The 23,727-nt window shown below is 47.6% G+C and overlaps 1 protein-coding gene across 1 annotated transcript in view; it reads right to left on the bottom strand.

Annotated features, from left to right (window-relative positions):
• Nucleotides 1–6,318: 6,318 nt before the first annotated feature.
• Nucleotides 6,319–23,727, bottom strand: part of Hs3st2 (heparan sulfate-glucosamine 3-sulfotransferase 2) — a 100,739-nt gene continuing 83,330 nt past the window's right edge. The window contains exon 2 of the mRNA XM_048460493.3: nucleotides 6,319–7,682. Within this exon, the coding sequence (XP_048316450.3) occupies nucleotides 7,064–7,682 (619 nt within the window). The 3' untranslated portion in view covers nucleotides 6,319–7,063. The remainder of the gene's footprint in view (nucleotides 7,683–23,727) is intronic.

The raw sequence follows: 23,727 nt of genomic DNA on the forward strand, positions 1-23,727 counted from the left end.
GGGCTTCTTCTGTCTCCAATGAGCTGGCTGTGTGCAACTCCCATCTACCCACTCAGTCATGCCGCTCTGGTAGCTAGAAACTGGGCGCAGGGGAGCATTTACACCAGGGATAGTGGCAGATGCTGCAGCTGATGCTGCCCTTTGTTCTGCCACTCCCTCCGAGATCTGGTTTACTAACTTGGTATTGAAGGTAGAGAAAAGTTGGTACAGGGATCCACTGCCTTCAGAACTCAAGAGGAGGAGACAATTGGAAGTCTCAAATAGAGCCATGTATGGGGAGCATAGGGGCTCTTCCTAGGGCCGTTCTGAAGATTGGTTGGAAAATGTTGGTAAGCAGGGACAACTCGGGTTTCCTTGTAACAGAGTCTGTTAACTGTTTCTTTGACATCCATTTCCCCATCTTCCAAGGCACCAACACTCTAGGTTGACACTTGTTCAGCAAAGAGACTCATTCTCTGGTTTTCTTTGCAGTCAGAGGTGGCCAAAAGATATAAGTGTCTAAATAAAAATATTTGTTGTTGCAGAGATCTTAGGATGCCCCATGAGGGGGCCAGTGCCCAGGTTCTTAAGATGTCCCACAATGCAATGCCCAGGTTCTTAGGATGTCTCACAGTGCAATGCCCAGGTTCTTAGGATGTCCCACAGTGCAATGCCCAGGTTCTTATGATGTCCCACAGTGCAATGCCCAGGTTCTTAGGATGTCCCACAGTGCAATGCCCAAGTTCTTAGGATGCCCCATGATTCAGTGTTCAGGTTCTTTGTGTCTCAAACAATGAATTGAACAAGATACATGTTAATGGGCAATCAAGATCCCCTTTGAAGAGAGAGCAATTCTTTGTCTAAGCTACTGTTCTCAACAGAACAACCAGTTAAGAGTGCTTGTCCCATGGAGCACATTTCCATGCTCACTGTACAGTGCAAAACGCAGTAAGGGTTTTATAGGTGCACGCCAAGGCATTTGTGCCTGTTCTCCCAGCTCCCAGAGATAAAAGCAGCGTGTTTATTCTGAACCAGTTTCGACTGATCCACTTGATCCTGGGTTGGAAGAACAACTTTATTCAAAGTACATGGGAAGAGACAGGGTGAAGGGAATTGCTATGCGCTCAGTTCAGTTAGAGCTGCAGGGCCTCTCAGCTGGCAGGGGTCTAGCAGCCATGGCAGGCTCTACTGCCAGAGAGCAAATAAATGAGGACAAACTGAGAACCTACTATGTGCCAAACAAGAGTTTTCTCACCCAATCTTCCCAGCAAACCTCCTGTCATGAATATAATGCTTGTCTTGATTTACTGATGATTAAGTTGTCCCAAAGAAGAAATAATTTGCCCAACGTCATACAGCTAGGAAAGAAGAGAATTTGGCCTTAAACTTGAACCTATTGACCCCGGGAGAGGTGCTCTTTCTAGCTTGTTTCATGTCACCTTTAAGGTGAGGCAGGGCAAGGGAAGCAGGGACTGACCCACACTCTGTTTGAAATGGAGATGCATGTTCGCAGGCCACAGTTCCAGAGCCATGGATAGCAGCTACATGGGAAACTTTACTCTGTGAAGAGGAGTCTCCTGGGACAGGAAGGTAGCCTGTACTTGGATGCATTCTGCTTTCAAAACAGAATTCCTTACATTTTCCCATCTCCCTGCACTTCATAATGTGGCCAAGAGTTCTACCAAAGCGGGTATTGGTGAAAGGATGCTATCACCCCGTACAGCCCTTAGGAGTACCATTCATTCCATGAGGAGGCGATGGGTAGAAAGGATGTTGTAATCCGAAATAGAAAGGATGTTAGAGCCTCAAAAAGAAGAGACAGTTTTCTCCAGAACCTTCTTTGGATCCTGGGGTGACAGTGTGTGAAGAAGGGACAAAGGCCAGCCAATGGGACAGTAGATCTCTGACCCGCAGTCTCTTCAGTAACCACCTCCAACAGTCTCGATTTGGTCAGTGTCTGATGACTCCTCTTTATCTCTCCTTGCTTTCAGCTCAGCACCAATCACGGAAAGACAAACACAATCCTTAAACCACTTGTCAGAGAGCCGCTGGCCAGCTTCCTAGGGCCAGCCACCTCTGCTCAGAGTACACTGAGTTCTTCTTCCCCTTTCTTCCATGGGGAAGCTTTCCCCCTGACTTGGAGGGTCTGCCTAATGCAAGGCTCCTTGCTGTAGCGAGAGAGCTGTGTTGAGTCAGTAGCCCTGTTTCTTCTTTGTTAGGATGGGTTTTATTTCTTGTCCTCTTTCTGTGGAGAGGAATGTGGCCATGTGTCACCATCTTGAATTCACGACAGTGTGAGGACTGAGTCTCTGGCATTAAAGACCAGCCAGCCACCTGCTCTGAGATATCCACAGAGAGAGGCACCCTTCAGTCTTTTGAGGTATGGCTTTAGGTCTGGTTTCTGCACCCCCACCTCATGTGTGTGCCCCCTGAAGAGATCCTGTGGTCTCAGATACAAGAGTCAGATGCCATCGATTTAAACTGCACAGATGTGGGACTTGTGCCACTGTCCTGGGGGCAGCCTGGGGGAGAGGGAACATTTACACTGGATTAAAAATCAGACTTTGTTGAGCAGTCTCATGCACTCTGGATTTCAGTCATTTAAACTGGGATTTTAAAGGTACTTTAACACCTTTCATTTGCATACAGTGATTGATATGCTAATTACAGGAGATATACCTATTCATTAAGATGGGGTGGCTGCTTAGCCCAGGGAGTCTGTGGATGCAATGCAGAGGAATGACGCTTATCTGCACACAACATCCGAGATTTTTACAGAGTCATTGTGGGAAGTTGGGATTAAACTATCACATTTTACTGACTCTTTATCAGAGGCTTCTTTTATGTCCCCATGAGATTCTGTGTCTCCATGGCTATGACTTTGGCCAGAGTGAGGCTCAGGGCACCAGAGCGCTAAACAAACTTTAATAAGAAGTGCTATAGAGTGATGTATTGCCATCCACATACAACTTGTCCTGTTCTGTAGCGGCTCAAGGTCCAGGTTCTAGAAGGCAATGATTCCTCATCCTCCGTGTCACGTTTTCAGATCCGCAGAGGTAAACTCACAGTGCTTTCTCCTCAGCATCATGGGCATAGTCACCTGCTGTCCTGGAAGGCAGTAGGCTCACAAGATGTGCCTGAAAATACGGTTAACGCCTTAGACTTTGAGGCCCTACTAAATCAGATCCTGTCTTCCAATGACCTACAGGCACTTAGAACTTTTACTGAAAACAATAATTCTTTACTTGGTCCCACAAGATATGATGCAACCTTGTTGTCTTTGCCTTCATTTGGACCTGGTTCCTTTTCTTTGGGTCAACTACTCACCTCTGCATGCAGGCGTTATAACTGCCTGTCTAGAAACACTAGATGTTTCGTCTAGTTTACTCTCCTCCAAGGCTAAAAGTCACAAAGATAAGAATCACAGAGGCCTCAGCATTTTACAAGGTCCTATTCACAATCCCCTAAGGGCATTGGAAATCTCTCATCATTGGGTTAAATCTGCAGTTGCTTCCAATTCCAGGGAGAGCCAAGCCTTGCAGGGACAGCAGAGTTCATCTCTCAGGTGAGGAATATTACCCATGAATGGGAGGTGTTCTGGAGTAGGCATGATCACCTGGTCACCAGATTTCTCCTCCCAAGAGATAAGGTCTATTTGGACCATCCTGTAGAACCAGAACTGGGCAAGAGCATCCAAACCACACCTTGATCAGGGTGGCATAATTATGTCTACCTGGGACCATTCTCTCTCTGTTAAACCTGAAGCTCTAGTCAGTGCTCTGAAGATAGGCCTGGGGTCACATGCCCCCTTTATCTGTTCCTCTTCCCAGTGAAATATAGACCCAAACCCCTCTTTCTGCTTTTCATCACTATTCATCTTGTTAATTGGTTTATTGGGTCAGGAGGCCAAACTGTGCTTGTTGGAGCTTTTGCCCTAGAACTCTGCTAACTCCTCCATAATGTCTGGCAGAGCCCATGAATGCAGAGGTCCCTGGAGACTCCATTAGTGCTTCCTGGATCCCAGACCACAGGGCTGTCCAGGAAGCAAACTGCAGCAGTTTACTTCCTTGGTACATGGTTAATCCAAGGTCCTAGTCTTCAGCATCCATCAATACACCTATCCATCCATCCATTTAACATTTGCTGGGAGAAAACTGTAGGTTAGCTTAACACAATCATAATCTTCAGAGAGTTCATGATCTTTGTTGGAAACACATTTAAATGTCTAACCATTATTTGGTATAATAAAATCTATTATTGACAAACTACCAGATTGTTGTAAGGAGGCTGTTAGTTTGTTTCCTGGCTGCCCAACTAGCTCAGTTGGTAGAGCATGAGACTCTTAATCTTAGGGTCATGGGTTTGGGCCCCATGTTGGGTACCAATTTGCTGTAAGGAAGACATTACTTTGTTTCCTAGCCTCCTGGCAGCTCAGACCCGAAATAATCACACAGAAATTGTATTAATTAAATCACTGCTTGGTCCATTAGCTCTAGCTTTTTATTGGCTAACTCTTACATATTAATTTAACCCATCTCCATTAATGTGTGTACTGCCACGTGACTGTGGCTTACCGGATAAAGTTTCGGCATCTGTCTCCAGCAGGGCTACCTGGCTTCTCCTTGACTCTGCCTTCTCTCTCCCAGCTTTCAGTTTAGTTTCCCCCACATATCTACCCTATCAGGCCAAACCAGTTTCTTTTATTAACCAATGGTATTCACAGCATACAGAGGGAAACCCACATCCCCAGATGAAAACAGGAGAGTAAGCAGATGTCCACTGATGGAGATGGCCTTGCAAATGCTAAGCAAGTGGTACTTGAATGATGTTTTCCTGGGATCCTGGTTTTTGATTGAGATGGAGATGTGGTGCAGGAAGAAGAGCAAGTTCTTTGTTCAAAGCAAAGAACAAGAATGGGCCAAAGTATGGAGACTTGAAAGGGCATAAGAAGGCATGTAATTCTGGGATTTTGGAGGAGAGGATGGGAAGTAAGCAGGAGAAGAGCCAGATGATGGGAGTTAGGGCCATCTTGGGTGCCATGTGGGAGGGACTGGACTCCGTCTTGAGAGTCTGGGACATTCAAGGCAAGATGGGAAATACCTACATGGTCCAAGCAGATTGTGCATATTAGGAAAGGGGCTATGTAGGAGTATGGGGGCTCAGGCGGGCAGATCCCATCCAAAAGTGGTCACCGTCTCTCATGGCGGAGTATAGGCTTTGTGTAGCCAAGTTTCCATTCTTTAAAAAAAAAGAAATGGAAACGCCACTCTTGGATACCAATACTTTCAGCTCATAAGCATTGCCAGCTGTTTCAAAGCTTCATGCTGGCTAAGCAAAAATGTATCTGATGCTCCCTCAGTCCTTGGACCTTGAGTTTGCTATTCTCAGTTGAATGTATGTAAGCAGAGATATTATCCAGTCAAAATGCTGAGCCTGCTGTATATGACTTTAATCCCAGATACTCAGGAGGCTGAAGCTAGAAGACCTTTCGTTCAAGGCCAGTCTGGGGAAAACTTAGTAAGACCCTACTCAAAATTTAAAAATCCAGGAGCAGGAGAGAGAATCGGTAAAGTCTTCTGAGTAAGCCTGAGACCGTTGGTTTGGTCCCCAGAACTCAAGGTAAGAGCAGGACCTGGTGGCATGTGTTTGCAATCCTAGCACGGGAGAAGTGGACACATGTTGTAGATCCCTGAGGCTCTCTGTTCAGCCAGGTAAGCCTAACTGGAAAGCTCCAGAAAAGTAAGAGACTCTGCCTCAAAACAAACAAAACAAAGCAAAAACCAAGGTGGACAGTCTACCTGAGAAACAGTACCCTAACACTAGCCTCAAGATAGGCTCTGTCTTAAAAAACAAAACAAAACAAAACGAAAACACAAAAACAGTGAGGATAGCCTGCTTGATAAATGACACCTAAGACCGAGCTCTGGCTTCCACATACATGTGCACACATGTGCATCCACACATACATGCACACACGCTCTGCCATTCTGAACACATATGTACACAACACACTAACACACTAAGAAAACAAATGCAAAAATGGCTGAGCTATAACTTAAAGAACATTGCCTAGCATGTGCAAGGGTCTGGATTCCATGCCTAGCCCTGAAGATACAGGAATAAAATGAACACGTCCCTTACAGATCTCTATGTGATCTTTCTGTTCCAGACCCTTACAGGTAGAAGGCACCCCTATCTCCACCCTGGTTTCTCCCCACACAGTCTTCACACCCGCACCCACCCCTGACTGTCTCCCCCAAGTCTTCCACATCACTGACTACTTCTTACACTGGGATTTACTGATGAAGGAAGGCCAGGCTTGGAGAGAAACACTCAGGGTTAAGGACACGAGAGAGCCATATTTATTTCACATGGACAAGCATGATTCCGTGCATGCCGAACATGAAAGCTCGTGTGAAGAAAGTACCCGTAACAGCAGAATTATGTGCTTTTGTCCACAGGGAGCAGGGAGAGTCAGAGAGTGCTATTCAAAGACAGCTTCCTCCAAGCGCAGTGGAGACCACAGGCTTTGAAGTCACTGGCTTGCTTCCTCATCACAGAGTCCGTCTCCTGGAGGGGCCACAGAGGGGTTTTTGGCTCTGCCTATTGTTGATGAGCTGCTGCGTTCTGAGGAGGGTGAAGGGCGGGCGTTCTCCTAGCCTACCGCTCAGGGCTGCTGCGGGGAGATGAAGCTCAGAGGGAAGGTACATGCCACATGGAATTAACAAGTCCACCACCGAGTGTACAGTGATGGTATGGACTGCCGTTCTCACAGCAACAGAACCACCTCCACTCAGACTATCCCCCGACACTGGGGAGATCCACTCTTCTGACAGCAATTCCCCAAGGCCTCTCACGGGTGGAAGGGAGCAGATTCTGGAACTGGATGGGTATGCCAGAAGCAGGCAGAATTTTCCTGGACAGAGCAGGGACCACCAGTCTCTCGGCCTTTATTCAGCTTCCTGGTTCCAAGATGATCCATCATAGGGTTCAAGATGGGAAGAAGGGCTGCAGACGAGGACCAGGGTCTCTGGGAGCGAACCTCGTGGAAGAGACAAGAATGGAGCTCTTGTACCTCTGAGCCTCACTCCCACCGGAAGTCCTGCCCGACAGTTTCATAAAATTTAATATTATAAGGTCTATAAAATTCCCGGAGCTGGTCTATGACTTCAGGGTCGATCTGGACATGAGTTCTCCCTTTTGATTTGCCCAGGCATCGCGGCAGGAGGGTCGACTCTGGCTTTTTCAAGCAAGGGAATCCTTTGGTCTTGTTGAAGTAGAAGTGCTTGTCTGTAATGAATCGCTTGATGCCCAGGAAGTCCTGGATGCGCCCCATCTCGCCAGCCGGGTCAGTGATGAGCCGCTCGCCACTGACGAAGTGGATCTGGGCCAGGGGGAAGTAACGCAGCCAGCTCTCCAGGTGCAGCGCATACATGCCGATGCGGATGGCGTTCCAAGACACGTCCACCAGGCCCAGACTGCGGTTGCGGAAGGACAGGCCCTCGAAGGTGGGAATGTCCGGTTTCTTGGAAAGTGTCTGCGTGTAGTCAGAGATGGCGCGGGTCACGGGGTTCCGCACCACCACAATCAGCTTGGTGTCTCGCGACATGTTGAAGATCCGTCGAGGGGCTTCTTGAGTGACGAAATAGCTAGGCGTCTTCTCTAGTGTGATCTGGGTCTCCAGGGTCCTGGGCATCAGGCTCCTGGGGGAGCAGAAGCAACACATCATCAGAGAACCTGGCTGGTTTGGGGGCACTGCTGTTAGCTCTCTCTATTTGGTAACCCATGCAGGCCTCTCTCTCCTGTTCCATTTGAGTTTCTTACTCAGTGAGGAACTCACTTCAACTCAGGTTGAATTTTTAAAATAAAATTAACAAGGGTTTCTTTAAGGCAGAAACAAACTGAATATTTTTCACTGCGGGTTAAACAAACTGTTTAACTAACTAGTAGGGTCCTGTAGCTCTATATGCATTACTATGCAATGATCTTCAACATACAGTAAGCCTCTGGATCCATGGGTTCTACAGCCATGAGAGCTGACCAACTGGGGATCGAAAATGGGGAGGCCAGGCAACCATCAAGGCCCGAGTTTGGATCCCCAGAATCCATATAAAGATGGGTGTCTGTATGTCTGTGAATACCAGCACTTCTATGCAAGATGGGGAGAGACTCTCTGGGGGCTATTGACCAGCTAGCTTGGTATATGCAACAGAGAAACAGAGAACCTTCCTCAAACAAGTCTAAAGATGAGGAATGGTACCTGAAGCTGTCCTCTGGTAGCCACATATGTCGCCTGACACACACACACACTCACACACACACACACACACACACACAGAGAGAGAGAGAGAGAGAGAGAGACTGTACAGAGACACACACAAAATATTTTAGGAAAATGCATACATGCTAAACATATACAGATATTTCTTTGTATACAATATTCACCCTGTATTATGTTCTACAAGCCAGTCACCTAGAGCTCAGTTTGGGGCATACACACACACACTGCACCGTTATATAAGGGACTCCAACAGCCACAGAGTTTGGTATTGTGGCGACTTACACCAAGGATGACCCATCCTTTGTAACAAAGAAAGGCCAGATATGGCTTCTTATCTCAGGAAGGAGATGCGGGACTCAGACAATTGTAGCTAGTACTGTGGGAGAAACTGTATGTGGGTGGGGAGAGCCAGGCAATTGGGGATAAATGAGAATTACATTTGATTGTATAATCTTTTACGCTGCTTGAAATTTTAATGTGTTTATTATGTATTCAAAAAATACAAAGTAAGCCACGGAGTATTATCCTGGCAAAGAAAAATTTTCTTCAAATATATTAAAATCTTTTTTTTTTTTGAGGAGCAAAAAGCCTGCTTTTGCAAGAAAAGCAATGGTTACAGAAATGAGTTCTGACGTCTTCTGTGGAAGAGCATCTGAGTTACACCCTTTGTGTAGGCTGCATGAAGCACAGACCTACCTCTCCAGGCTGGTAGCCACCTCCCGCAGAGTCAGGCAATACAGCCCTCTTTCCCTTGTTTTTAATTTTCTGGCTCTGTTTGGGACTAGTAGGGATGAAGGTAGCAACTCTGCAGTCCCCAGTCCCCAAGTCTCTCTCTCCAGCCTTGATGGAGAACACCCCTGTCCACAAGTATCTCTCTCCCGCCTTGAGGGAAAACACCCCAGTTCCCAGTCGCTATTTTTTTCTGAAGGTCATGTTTTGTCTTTAAAGCAGCATTTCTTGCTGCCAGCAGCACGGGAGCATTACATAAGGATGTGACTTTTTTCTTTCTTCCTCTCTGCTTCTTTCTTTGTTAGTTTGTTTCTTTCTCCCCTACACCTCTATTCAAATAAAGATCTCTGGGTTCTTTCTATCCTAAACCAAGCCAATGTGACATATTTTGGGCTAGGTCTGTTTTAAAGCTTACTTTTAAAGTTCACACTGAGTCAGAGGAGGCCAAGAGGAAAGCAGAGTAAAGCCAAGCTCTCTCCCCAGACCTCCTGCCCTCCAACAGGACACTTCATCAGCCCCTAAGGCGTCCACCCTCACACTTGTTGGTGGCCCAGACTCTCCATTCCCAGCATCCTCTCTACCTCCTGTCAGCTCCACCTGGCTCACAGCTTCCCAGCTTCGACTCCACACCAGTGTTTCTCTGCTTTCCTCTAGAGCAGTGCGTCTCAACCTTCCTAATGCTGTGACCCCTTTAACACAGTTCCTCATGCTGCGGTGACCCCCAACCATAAAATTACTTTTGCTGCTGTATCTCATAACTGTAACTTTGCCCCTGTTATGAATCATAATGCAAATATCTGCGTTTTCTGATCGCCTTAGGTGACCCCTATGGAAGGGTGGATTGGCCACCCCAACTCAGAGGGGTCGTGACTCACAGGTTGAGAGTCACTGCTTTAGAAACTCTTATAGGCAAACCTGGGGCCTTGTCATCGAAACTGTCACATTTCTAAAACGTTCCACTCTGCGATTTATTTTAGGGCAGTGAAATGAGGACTCCCCCAAAGACAGATCCGCATGGGGCGTGTGAGTGTGACTTTATTGGGGGAAAGAGTCCATGCAGCGGTAAAGGTGAAGTCCCACATCCTGGATGTGTAGGACTCAAATCCACGACAGTGACCTTAGACACACAGGGAAGAGGGTAAGCTGGCACAGTAAATCAGCAAACCTGCAGGCCAAGAACAGCACAGTTGTCACCAGAAGCATCACAGGCACAGAGCGGTGCTCCTTCACAGTCCGTCCTGGAGACCTGTTAGCCATCTGACCTCCAGCACGGTGGAAGAATCACTTCTGGTGTTTCAATGTTACCTGGTTTCCAGTCTGTTACAGCTGCCCCAGGAAATGACTGGTTACATTTGTCTCCTTTGGCTTTTACCAGAGTTCCAAATTCATTATACCTCTCCTCAAATTTATCTATGAGCAAAACAAAGCAAACCAGCCTACAGTTCACAATCCCAGAGAACCTAGGCAACAATGAGGACCCTAAGAGAGACATACATGGATCTAATCCACTCTGGAAGTAGAAAAAGTCAAGATCACCTGAGTAAATTGGGAGCATGGGGACCATGGGGGAGGTTTGAAGGAGAGGGGAGAGGAAGGGAGGGGAGCAGAGAAAAATGTAGAGTTCAATAAAATCAATAAGAAAATTATCTACAAACTTCTTGATTTCAATTTCTTCCATATTCTGGATCCAATGATCAATGATTTCAATATCATCACTATGTAACTCTAACGATGTAGCATTCCAACTGTTCATTGCTTCCAATTCTGCACCCAAGTTTCCAACCAGCAGACGGAATTGCCCTCAGACAGTTATCAATTCTAGCTTTGGCTGACTCTTCAGCTGTGTGTCTGTACAGTACCCCTCTAGTTCTGCAGTGTTTCACATTCTCTCTGTAAGCTCCCAGCTCTGCTCCTATTACTCCCTCTTAATGTGGGCCAGTGTCCCCACACAAGGAAGGTATAAGCCCTCATAGCCCAACTCTTTCAATTTTTCTCTATCCCATCTTGAAACTGACTTTTTTTCTGCATCCCTCCCCAGGTCCTCCTACTAGATTCAGAGAACAAGGTGTGCTGGGCTTGTGGTCCACCTGTGAAACCAATGTGTGCTGGGCTCGTGGTCCACCTGTAAGAACAATGTGTGCTGGGCTCGTGGTCCACCTGTGAGAACAGGTGTGCTGGGCTCGTGGTCCACCTGTGAGAACAGGTGTGCTGGGCTCGTGGTTCACATGTGCTCACTCACTTCCTTAGTCTTCTCTGGATACCCATCCTTAGGCTCTACATTCAATGTGCAGGAAGGCTAAAGCAACTGATAATTTTGTTTCAAGAGCCAAAGTATGTTTCAACGAGTATAGGCTGAATGTTTTAATAGTGGTTATTAGTATGAAGTGGGCCAAGCTTTATTTTATTTTTGGCATTGTATTCTTTTCTTTATTCTTTATCTCTTTATTCCATTTTAATCATTCTATATTTATCTAAAAATTTTAAAATATTTTTTAAACAATCTTTTCTCACTTTACATATCAACTCCAGTTTCCACTTCTTCCCCTCTTCCTGCTCCCCTACCTTCCCTCACCCCACCTCCCATCCACGCCTCAGAGAGGATAAGGCTTCCCATGGGGAGTCAACAAAGTCTGGCACATCACTTTGAGGTAGGACCAAGGTGGGCCAAGTTTTAAATGTGGGATATCAAGCCGGGTATGGTAGCACTCTGTAACCCCAGAACTTGGAAGGCAGAGGCAGGAGGATTATGAATTTGAGGGTAACTTGGGCTGCATGAGACTCCCCTGCCTCAAAAGGAGGAGCAGGAATGTGGGAATTAAAACAACCCAAATGCATTTCAATAGAATCTTAGGGTGGAGTTTCCTAGACAAATTTTCATATACATTATAATTAGACAAGTGGGGTTAATGATGAGAGTAGATATCTTGCATATATGGGGCAGGCCTTAAACCACTTCTAATAGCTTTCCAAACTCTGTGGAAGTTATTCATACAAAGCTCTCCCCCAGAATAGAGATTTGGCATTTGATAGGCCATTAAACATATTTCTTTGCTAAATCCCTTAGTACAATAGGGACTATCCGAGAAGGAAACAATGGAGACAGCATTTCTCAAGCTTTAGTAGACCAACTGTGAACTTTTGACTTCAGCATCTATTAACATCTTCCCCTTTGTTAGTTTGGAAAATTCTGATCAATTCTGGTGACCTCCAGAGTGGCACAGTGTCCCACTGTTGGACACTAGTAGACACTCTACCATTCTAATTCCTAATAGGCACATCGGTTGCAAAGCCAACATAATCAGTGCTAAGATAGAGGGAGCAGGCTACAGGCTGGAGAGTAAATCAGTGGGCATGAGCACTGGCTGTGAAAGTGTGAGGCTCTGGGTTTGGATTTTGGTGACCACAAAAATCGCCATGTGTGGCTGAGCATGCCTGTAACCACAGTGCTATAGAGGCGTCAGAGACAAGAGGATTGCTGGGGCTTGCTGGCTACCAACCGAGCTTCCGGTGCAGTGAGAGACCCCATCTCAAGGGAATGAGGTGTAGGGGGAGTGTGAGAGCAGGACAAGGTCGTCCTCTAGCTTCGGCACACATGCACACACGTAGGCATCCATACTTGCATTCATGTACACAACTCACACAGACACATGTCCATACACATATGCATCTATACGTGTATACATGTGCACATCATACACACCACACACACACACACACACACACACGCATTGTGCGCAAGCCAGATTATAAGTAAGTTCACAGCAGTCGTGCCAAAAGTTGAAGGGCTCCTGTGCATAGCAGCCTTTCTCTAACTCTCCAAAGAACACTCTGGCTATTCATTTCTATACTTCTATATTCATCTTCCTTTAGGTCATTGGACCAGAACACTGGAGCCTGTGATGATACCGTGGGGAGAGGCTGGATGCCCCCCTCCAAGCCCTGTACACACAGGTGGGGACATGAGCCTGCGCCTTAAGGCTTGCCTTTTCTCCTGTGCCACAGATGGAGTTTTGTTTGTTTACAGTTTCTAGCAAACAGCAGAATGCTTCTCCCACTGCACATCCCCCTTGAGTCTGTATCCCTTCCTTTCTATGTAGTGCTGGGGAAAAAATACCGGGAGACTATTCCTACACTTGTTTGGACTTATGCCCCATCTGTTGTTTTAACTTGCTCAGCAAGGATTTTTCCCACAGCTAGTCACAGTCTGGGTTTCTCTGGACAAAGTTTTGTGTATGGGAAGTATTCCTGCATCTACCTCTGTGCACCAGGTGTTTGCAGCGCCCATGGAGTCCAGAAGAGGGAGGGTGTCTGATCCTCTGGAACTGGAGTTATAGAGGATTGTGAATCCCCATATGGGTCCTGGTTGAACTTGGGTCCACTGGAAGAGCAGCCAGTGCTCTTAACTGCTGAGCCATCTCTCTCCAGTCCTTCTCTATATATTCGAGATTTTGATGGAGCCAACGACCTCTCTAATTCAGGAATGTCTGGATTCGCAGCCTTTTTCAAATTCCTGACTTTCTCCAATTTGTTCTGGTCTTTCCAATAGGCTATTTCCCCTTTCTCGTCTTCTCTGCAATCATCCTGAATGACCTACTTCCTCTCCCAGTCTTTAGTCATCGTGTGGGAGGTGCTTCATGAGTCGAAATGGAGTCTGTAACTTCAGCTGTTCTGTGTTCTACACGGCAGTGCCTGTCTCTGGACTGAACACTTCACCTTAACAACCGAACTTACTAGCTTCCTCCTCAACTCATATTGTTATAAAGGCAGAAAAAAAAAAAACCCACGTCTGTCTTTTTTCCTTGGAACATTTGCCTTACCAACCTTCCCAAGTCTGTGTCCTCCTCACCAAGTCATGGGGTGTCCACCCATGTTTTCTCTGCTGCCATAGCTTCCCCTCTCGCATGCATGCTTCTACTGGCTTCAATCCACTCTGCCACCAGGGGAAACTCTCTAAAGCAAATCCAATCAACTCAAGCCTTGGTGATTCTTTTGAATAAAGCCTGTATTCTGTGGAATATGAGTTAATCCCTTTCAGTTCCTGGTTAGCTGATGGTCATGCCACACTGAACATAAAACCTGCTCTCCAAACCCAAGTGTTTTTTTATACATGTTTTTCTTTTGCCAAATGTGTGTGTTTTGTGGGTACATATGCCCGTGAGTCTATATGTGCACACACTTATGTGTAGAGGCCGGAGTTCAAACCCCAAGTATCATTCATCATGAGACCAGGTCTCTCATTGGCTTGGAGTTTGCCAGTTCAGCTAGGCTGGCAGCCGTGGAGCCCCAGGGGATCCATCCATTTCGGCCTCCCCAGCACAGAGATTGCAAGCATCTGCCATCACACTGTGTTCAGCTTTCCGTGTAGATTCTAAGGCTGGAACTCCTCTCACTTATGTGGCAAACACTTGGCTGGCTGAGCTGTCTTCACACTCCTGGGTTTTTAATTTTTCAAGGGTTGGTGCCGGCTTTTGTCTTGCTCGTTCTGACGAATTCTTCCTCATCTTTACAAATCCAAACTGAAGTCACACATCTGCGACCCTTCCTTGTCACTCCTGGCTTTCTGTATTCATCGGCATCATCCTGTCTTCTGGTAATTATCTCCCATGTCTCCTTTTATTACCAAAGAATATTAGCTAGCTATCTGGACATGCCTCTTGTTTATTCTTGCCTTTGGTATATAACCCAGCCCACCATCAAATCTCAGAAGCAGGCCTGACCTGTTGGGAAGGGTCCTGGGTGGGTTAGTTTTCTGTTGCTGTAACAACATAAAGCTCTACATAATCAACGGATACGAAAACATGCTTGTTTTGGCTCACAGTGTTGGATGGTCCAGCGTGTGGTTAATGGGCTCCATTTCTTGGGGCCCGTGGTGAGCATGTAGGGGAACACGTGGTTGAAGAAGGCCTGCTTCACAGGCGGGAAGCACAAAAGGGTCTGGCACTAACTAATACCCTCTTCAAGAACACAGTTCAGTGATCAAAGGGCCTCCCACTAGGCCCCGCCTCTTAGAGGTTCGACCACCTCTACCACCTCCCACTAGCACCACAGGCTGGGGGCTAGCTAGAAACAAATCGGCCTTTAAAGACACCTTTGCAAACCACAGTGTGGCTTATGCATCTAAGACATCGGTACAGGTTTATAAGCTTAGCACTTCTTTAGCATCCTGGCAGAGAAAGGCCTTGGCAGAGAAACCTGGGAAGACGTTTTGGTTTTTTTTTTTTTTTTTTTTTTTCATTGTTTTTAAGATGTCGCTGTGGCCATAGATGGGAAATCCCAGTTCGGCTTCCATCACCCACTCCAGAGGCAGGAAACGGGTGCCTCTCACCGTGTATCTGTGTTGCTCTCTGCGCTTGCTCCCTAGTTCAGGGTAGGGCACTGCCCCTGGCGACCACCCTGGGAGCTCCTGGAGAAGCACTTCGCTGGACCCAAGCCCGACTAATTCAATGTGAAACTCGGAACGCAGGGCCCGGAAGCCTCAGCGTGAAAGCTGATGTTTCTAGGGTGCAAAGGCGGATGGAGCACACTGTGTGCCACACAGCCTTGACCCAGCTTTTTGTAAGTAATGGCTACAGTGTGCCCCATGCTGCTCCCCCATAGATCCCCACTCAGTGAGAACGGGGTAAGGGTGCATGGCTTGGTATTTTTATTTTATTTATTTATTTATTAAAAATTTCCACTTCCTCCCCGCCTCCCTTTTCCCTCCCCCTCACCTACCCCTCCCTCTCTAGTCCTAAGAGCAGTCAGGGTTCCCTGCCCCATGGGAAGTCCAAGGTCCTCCCCCCTCCATCCAGGTATATAAAGGTGTGCATCCAAACAAACCAGGCTCCCACAAAGTCAGTTCGTACAGTAGAATCAAAACCCAGTACCATTGTCCTTGGCTTCTCAGTCAGCCTTCATTGCCAGCCACATTCAGAGTGTCCAGTTTGATCACATGCTCCATCACTCCCAGTCCAGCTGGCCTTGGTGAGCTCCCATTAGATCAGTCCCACTGTCTCAGTGGGTGGACGCACCCCTCATGGCCCTGACTTCTTTGCTCATGTTCTCCCTCCTTCTGCTCCTCATTTGGACCTTGGGAGCTCAGCATGGCTTGGTAATTTTAATTCTTTTTAGACAAAGTCTCATGTATTTTAGGCTGGCCTCAAACTTCCTTTGTAGTCAGGGGTGAACTTGAGCTTCTGATTTTTTTTTTTTTAACCTTCATCTAATGAGTTAGGGGTTTGTGCCACCACACGAGGTTTCTGTGGTTCTAGGGATCAAACCTCGAGTGGGTGTTCTAGGCAAACATTTTATCCATGGAGTCACATCCTTAGGCCCCAATCCATTTTAACAGCGTATTTAGAGTTCCTACCACCATGATAGGGCTGTGAGCTCTCAGAGTTTGGATTGCTGTCTTTGTCCATAGCTGTATTCTCAGTGCTGGGGAGGAGGCAACTCCGAAAATATCCATTGAGGGGAACAAGAGAAAGAGAAGGCTTTCACTTGGGAAGAATGAGGCAGAGGGCCATGCATTACTGCATTTCCCCACGCCTCAGAACTCTGTGCTCTGTCATCTAAAGGAAAAACTCAAAGATTCTTGCAGAACTTACTGGAGAGAAAAATTCTATCTTTTTTTTCCAGACATGACAAGATAGCTGGGGAGAACGTCTTAAGGGAGGACAGTTTCCTTTAGCTTGTGATTCCAGAGGTTCCAGGCTGTGAGCAGCTGGTTTCGCTATTCCTGGGTCCACATTGAGGCTGGCTCTTCCTGGTGGGGAGCACACGCCGCACAGAGCTGCTCACCAGCTGAACTGCTGGGGCCCTGGATGACCTATAGAAACTAGACTCACGTGTGGAGCTTTTGGCCAGGAAAGGAAGCCACCAATGCTTGTGGGGTGCTGAGTTTAGGTGCAGACCCCAACATGGGAAGTGGAAGACTTCACTTCTCCAGGCCTAGTTAGCATTAATGTCTTGAGGTGGAAACTGCACTGCACATGTCTTTACATACATGGCACATAGTAGGTGCTAAAGAAATGATTCCCCCAATGAATATGAAAATGGAGAGGGGGCTGAAGGGGCAAGATATGACCCTCAAAATTCTGCCTTCTCCCCCAGTGAGGCATTTTTTCCAGTAAGGTTCCAGGTCACCGATGGATTAGCCAATTTAGTGATGGCATACGTGCCAATTTTAGGCTGTGTCCACTCTATAGCGCCACCATCTGGGGACCAAACCCTCAACATGCTAGCCTTTTAGGACCACTTCCTATTCAAATCATGATAGGTTTCATCATCTTGGGGTTCTCTGCAAATTAGATTTCTGACTCACATTGGCCACCTAACGGCACACAGATGGCTCCCTCAGCTCCCACTGTCCGCACAAGGTGCATCCCGCACACACGGGGCCTGCTGGAACTGGGCATTGTTGGAAACATGGAGTAGGCATGCCTCTGATTATTACAGAGTCCCTGGCAAGCTTCCTTTTTGCTAAATCTGTGTGTTCCGCACTTGTGCTCTGGAAGGCCCAGCTGCCTGGGGGACTTTGGTGATTTATTAGCTCCTAAGTGGGCAACGAGGCTCCTTGAAAAGCCGCGGTCTCCAGAGGGATAATTAGCAGCCGATGCGCAGGGAAGAGGCCTCATTGCAAAGAGCCGATTCTGAAGGAAAACCTGCTCAACCTCCATGCCCGGCCAAGCTCCAGACACCTGTGGCCATTTACCCTTTGACTGTGGTAGACCCAGCCTGTGTCAAGAGGCCACTTCCTTCTGTGTCTAGAGCAGCAACCTTACGGTTAAGTGACCCAGGGGGAAAATTGTAAATCCGGTTTAAGCTCCAACAGTCCCTCTGTATTGCTCATACGATGCTGAACCAGACAGCACATCCGTGGCAGTGGCCACTGCTGGGTTACAGCCAGAGTGGACTATCTAAAGTCCAGTCTGTCCTTCCCTTGGCTGTTTTCATGCCGAGGGACCTTTGACGTGTGCCCTTTGCATGAAGCATTTCTTAACCTGTGTAGCGGAGTATTGCCTCTCCCGCGAAGCCTTCCCTGACTGATCTCATTTCTTTCGCTTGCGGGAATGAGACATTTGCTCCTATTCTTTATGATCCCACGGCGCCTGATACATAGGTGGCCTGTTCTTGACACATTCTCTGAGTTGAGCATCCCCTAGTGTCAGGTCCCCAAAGGCAGGTATCCTTCCTGGCACCTCTCTGCATCAATACGGCCTATTCCTGTGCCACCATACATTCAGGTGTTCATTAACTAAACAAGCAATCATTTGGCATCTGCTACATTCTATGGATACAAAGATCACACCTTTTTTCCCCTTAAGGAGCTAATAGCCTTGTGGAAAAATGGACTGAAGGGGGGCTGTGCATCCAAACTCAGCTTCACTTTATTCTCTGGCAGAGGGTCTATGTCTGAAGCCAGTTTCCTGTAGGCCCCTCAAAGTCCCCAGTTAGTTTTTGTTGGCACCCAAAGCCCATCAACCAGTCAACTGATTCCCCCCTCACTGCCAAGGCTGCTCTCCTCATTGCCCTAAAGATAGGAAGTCGATGTTCTGGACAGTAGGTGATGATCAGCAGAGACGTATAACTGGCCAAGAGTCAGAGAGGAGAGGTTGTGGAATGCTCAGCCCTATGAGGAATATGGACACCTTGCCCTTCCTCTAAAGGCTCAGGGATCATTTCAGAAAGAAGGGCCAGGAAGAGTGTAAGAGCCAGAGAGAGCGTCTGACTACAAGGAGCCAGTGTTTTCCAGACACAAGAGGGCAGTTGTGCGTATGAACACACGGCGGTTGTGCTGGCCGGCGTAAGACCTGTGCAAGTTCAAGCCTGACGGAATCCAGCACGGGAAGGACTCTGGATAAGAAGGCCCGCTCCTAGTCATGGAGTCATTAGCAGTTGTTAACTGCTAGGCACGCGAGAGAGACAGTTTCTTCTAAAGAAAGTCAACTGCTCTCCAGTGGAGGATCTCATATCCGAGAACATTCGGGCAGCACAAATGTGCCTTGAGAGGAAGCAAAAGGCCACAAAGTTGGGTGGGAAGGAAAGGGGGTGGAGCTAGGAAAAAGTTGGCAGAAGGATGACTATATGATAAACACATTGTATGAAATTCTCAAAGAACCAATGCAATTTTTTTTTAAAGAAAGAAAATTGGTGGTAGTGTGGCGGAGATAAGGGATCTTTCCCTGGGGATAAAAACTGCAGGTGGCCCAGCCCTTGGCAGATCCCTCCAGTTGTTGAGGGAAGACATCATTACCTAGTCTCTCTGCCCCTTCTGTTGTGACTTTGTTTTCAAAGGTCTCTAGTAAAGCCGTACTTGAGCATTGTGGGGTTTGTCTTGGATTTTGTTGCGCAGGTGCAGATGCGACGCAGTCATTCAGGAGACAGTGGGTTCTTTTAATGGCCAGCATGCATTCAGAGTCTTCAATATCAGAATTCAAGAGACAATTTATTTATTTATTACAAAATCTCCATAACTTGCCCCTCATAAGGAATGGATGCACAACAGATATCATGTACAGGGTCATACACCACCAATCCAGACAGGAACAAGCCAACAACTGCTATTTAGCCTACTGTGTCTCAGCCAAAATCTCTTCTACGCTCAGAGAGAGACAGAATCATCATGCTTCAACTTCACAATTATACAGCTATCAGCAGTTCTGGCTCCTGTTTGGGGGCTGTGGTAAGTGGGACACAGAGAACGGGTGGGGGGGATTCACCAATGCAACAGTGTTGCTGTCTGGATGCAAGAGCAGCTTCAGCACTGGAGGAAAACGTGAGAACATGAAAAATTCATCTTGGCACCAAGACAGCCTTTCTAGGCATGAGACGAAAACCATGGAGAAGTTAAAGCACATTAGAAAAATATGTCTCTGCAAGGGGAAAGGATCGCGCGGAAAAGGAAAATGACAGCACTGGCTAATTCTCGTAGCAGGCAGGTCAGCTGGGAACACTGAGGGATGGCTTCATATTTTTTCATTTACGTATTTTATGTATTTTCTCTGGCTCCTCAAATAGCAAGTTCTGGAGAAACAGCCAGTAGAAGAAAGGGACACAGGTCATGAGAACACTAACATAAAAAATACCACCTATGGAAAATAAGTTCATGCAAATAATCTTTGTCTCTCAACACACTCTTTTAAAGGAATGCAAATGAAAATCATGATGAGATCCTGTTATTCACCTGTAACAAATCATTCACCCACTGGTGATGTGGTGTGTGGGGTAGGGAGAGGTGCACACACGTGTCATAACATGGCGGTCAGAGGACAACCTCAGTCCTCACTTCCATCTTGTTTGGGACGAGGTCTCTTGTAAACTGACTTGCATGGCAGGTCAGGGGGTCTGCTCCTGGAGTCTCCATTTCCATCTTGTTCCTAGGAGTACGGGGTTGCAGATGCATGCTACCAGGTCTGTGCCTGACTTTACATGGGTTCTCAGGGTCTGAACTCGGGTCCACTCACTTTCCCAGACCCCCTTACCTGGGGGGGTCATCTCCCCAGCCTCAGGCTGTATAAATGGTGACACCTGTAATTTAACAAGTGTGTGAAGAACGAAAGCCTTCCTGACAGGGCAGGAGCACAGACCAATGCACTTCTAGGAGGGCAGAGAGGCCCGCACACGGGCACTGAACACGGCCATTGAGTGTCTGCTAATTTATCTGCTCAAACGTGTGGAGACGTGTGGAGGACGGGATGCTCGCTGCAGGAACTGTGGTAGAGAGAAAAGGCGTCCAACAGAGATGCCCCATCTTTCCTCCTTGGGACCTCCTCTCTTTTGTGACCTTGTTTGCCCTGTCCCAACAGTTTCACAAGGGTTACTTTTCCTCTTACCACACCCAAGCAGGGACCATGGCTGGGCCTTGACAAAAAGAGTTAGTGGAAATGTGCTATGTCGCTTCAAGGCCAAGGTGATACTACAACGGGATCACCCTCTTCCCTTGTCTTTTCTGGGGCAGAAGATTCTAGAATGGAACCAGTTCAACAAATAGGAGGGACGGCCGTCCCCCTAGAACTAGGAGACACCCTCTCTGAGCTATTGTGAGTCAGGGACAAGCATTTTGTTTGTTTGTTTGTTTGTTTGCTTGTTTGTATTACAGCAGTGAGCATGAACCTAACTACCACACACCGTGGGTAAAAGATGAAGACCCAGGAACAAAGCTGGGTGGTCATTAGTAGGATGTGGTTTAAATAAACCATAATGAGGTTGGGGCGTAGATTATAAAGCGTTTGTTAAAAGCAAGACAGATCTATTTCAAGACAGGCACGGAAGAGTGTCCAAGGTGCATTATTAAGTGGAAAAGGCAAGTTGCCGTCAGGTTAATGTGACACTACTTGTGTTCACGATCTACATCCATATGCTGGTGTGTATATGCATGGGACGCTTCTAAAGTGAGGGCCAGGGCATTTTTAGCCGTGCTTCCATTCGGAGAACGACCTTGAGAGGTCTGCAGTGGATGGTGGTGTGCAATGGGAATTTCTAGTCACCTTTTGCTTTCTGTGCACATGGCCTTGCTTCTCTTCTTGACAGTGAGCATGCGTTCTCTGTCATCAGGAAACCCTAGCTTCCCAAAAGCTATTTTTAAAAGTCTCCATTGATATTATTTGGGAAGACGAGTGCCTGCATTGCAGATTGAGGAAGGAAGATTGAAGTGGCTGAAGTGTGGGTGGGTGGCGAGGACGTGGCAGGCGTCTTTTCTCTAGACGCTGGCCCGGATAGGAGGCTGGGGGGACCGTGGGTGTTGAGTGTTTTTGCGTCTGCGTGAGCAGCCCTGAGAAGTTTCCTGGCAACTGGACCTCAATTTCTCAGGCTCCATCTGTGGCTGAGCCTGGGGACACTGGCTGGAGGTAATTACATATCTGTTGTTCTCCTCTGGGCCTTTCTCCTCTTCACCTCCCCTCTGCCCTCTTCTTCCCCGCCCCTCTGCCCTTCTCCCAGGGTTAAGCCAGTAAAATTCCTGTGAGGACTCACCAATAGACAAATTCAGTAGGTGTCAGGAAGAGGTCAAGAGCCCGCAGGCTGACTTGCCGGTCCTGGCCATCGGCGTAGCCAGGTGATATTGGTGCACGGTATGTGTTTGATCAAGGCTTACTGTAGTAGGCACAGCTGAGTAACTGGTGTCCAGTAAGGGAGTTGTGCACGGTCAGGATTAATAGAAACAACAGCGAGGATTTAAGTCAGAGCAGTTTCCTCTCCCAGCACTGTGACGTGGCCACTAGCTTCGTCACCAGCAACAGGTGGGTGGCTCAGACTTCCTCGCTGTCCTGAGGACTCAGCGAGGTGAGCAGGTGATAGCCTATGCTAGTCATAAAACACTGTGCCTGTCCTTCAATGGACTTCCCGTTTTCTATTTGAATTCCCTCCCTGGATTTAAGTCTTTTAGGGGAGACTGGGGTCAGCTTCCTCTCTTGCTGCATTTCTCTATGCCTACTCTTCTTCCTAGCTGAAGACCTTGAACTAGATCTTAAGGCTTCCACCTCCTCCCGCTAGTCCTATTCCTGAGCCCACTGCCTCTGATTCCCATCCCGTCTCCTTCCCACGTGTCTCCCTCTGAGCCCACCTCAGTTTCAGTGTATGTACCTGTGTGTTTGTGGGTTTTGTTTTGTGACTGGGTTCATGTAGCCCTACTGCTCAAACTCATTATGTGGTTGGGGGTGACCTTGATTTTCTGATCCTCACGGCTCCCATTCCTGAGTGCTGGGATCACAGACATGTGTCACCACGTGCAACTTATGTGATGCTGGGGATCAAACCAGGCAAGCATCCCACCCACCGAGCCACAGTCTCAGTCCCTAATTCCAACTTCAGTCCCATTTTATTTCACCTTTCTGGCATCTGGAGGGTCTTCTCATTCCTTCCTCCCTAAAAATGTTTTCTTCTTGGCTTTGGGAATGCATGTTCCTGGTCGCCACGCCTGTTTCACGTGAGTTTTTCCAGGGCTTTGCATCGCTCTCCGAATGTCTCCACGAATGGCTCATCAACCACCTGTTGTCAAGTGGCACCGACGTCTGAACTCTAAGCAGATCCGGCTGGTTACCTCTTATCTCTGACCTTCATCACAGCCAGCTCAGAGCTGTCGACTCCTCACACAAACCAGAGCTCCGTGGCCTTTCTCTAGCTAGGGCCGACCTACTCAAATCCATTCGGATGCAGCTCACTCTTGAGGGATACTCCCTAGTGACACCAGCATCCAGGAAACAAGATAGTAATGGCTTCCAAGTGGCACTGAGAGGGTCATTATCCCCATTGTGGTGACCGCAAGTCAGTCTGAGACAGTACACAGACGAACCTCGGGAGAAGCTTTCTCCCTCCTTTACAGCTCGCTCAAGCCTCCCCTTCTCTTCCTGCAGAATGGCAGGTCATCTGCAGAGACCCGAAGGAGACAAACTCCATGGAGCTTTTGCAAGTGTTAGTGAGGGCCTGAAGCTGGCTGCCCTCCACCTCCCCCACCTAAAAAATGAATTCTGTCAGAAAATACCTTAGTCAGCATGACTTCCATCACAGACTCCTGGCTGCTGACATGAAGGATATAGCACACAGGACTGGTTTGCCATGCTCCTCTGGCCAGGTGGCTCTCCCCCCTCCATGCAAAGGTGACTTTAGCCTTTTCCCACACTCCTCAGATCACCAAGGTCTGTCCTTTGTTGGATGAGCGTGGCTCATACTCCAGAGGGACAGGAAACCACGGGGTCAGGTGAAGATGGAGAGGGACAACCCAGCGTCTTTGGATGCCAGCCTCCTTAGTCTGAGCATGTTTA

This window comes from Myodes glareolus, chromosome 7 (genome assembly GCF_982192425.1).
Source record: "Myodes glareolus chromosome 7, mMyoGla1.1, whole genome shotgun sequence".
Classification (NCBI taxonomy): Eukaryota; Metazoa; Chordata; class Mammalia; order Rodentia; family Cricetidae; genus Myodes; species Myodes glareolus.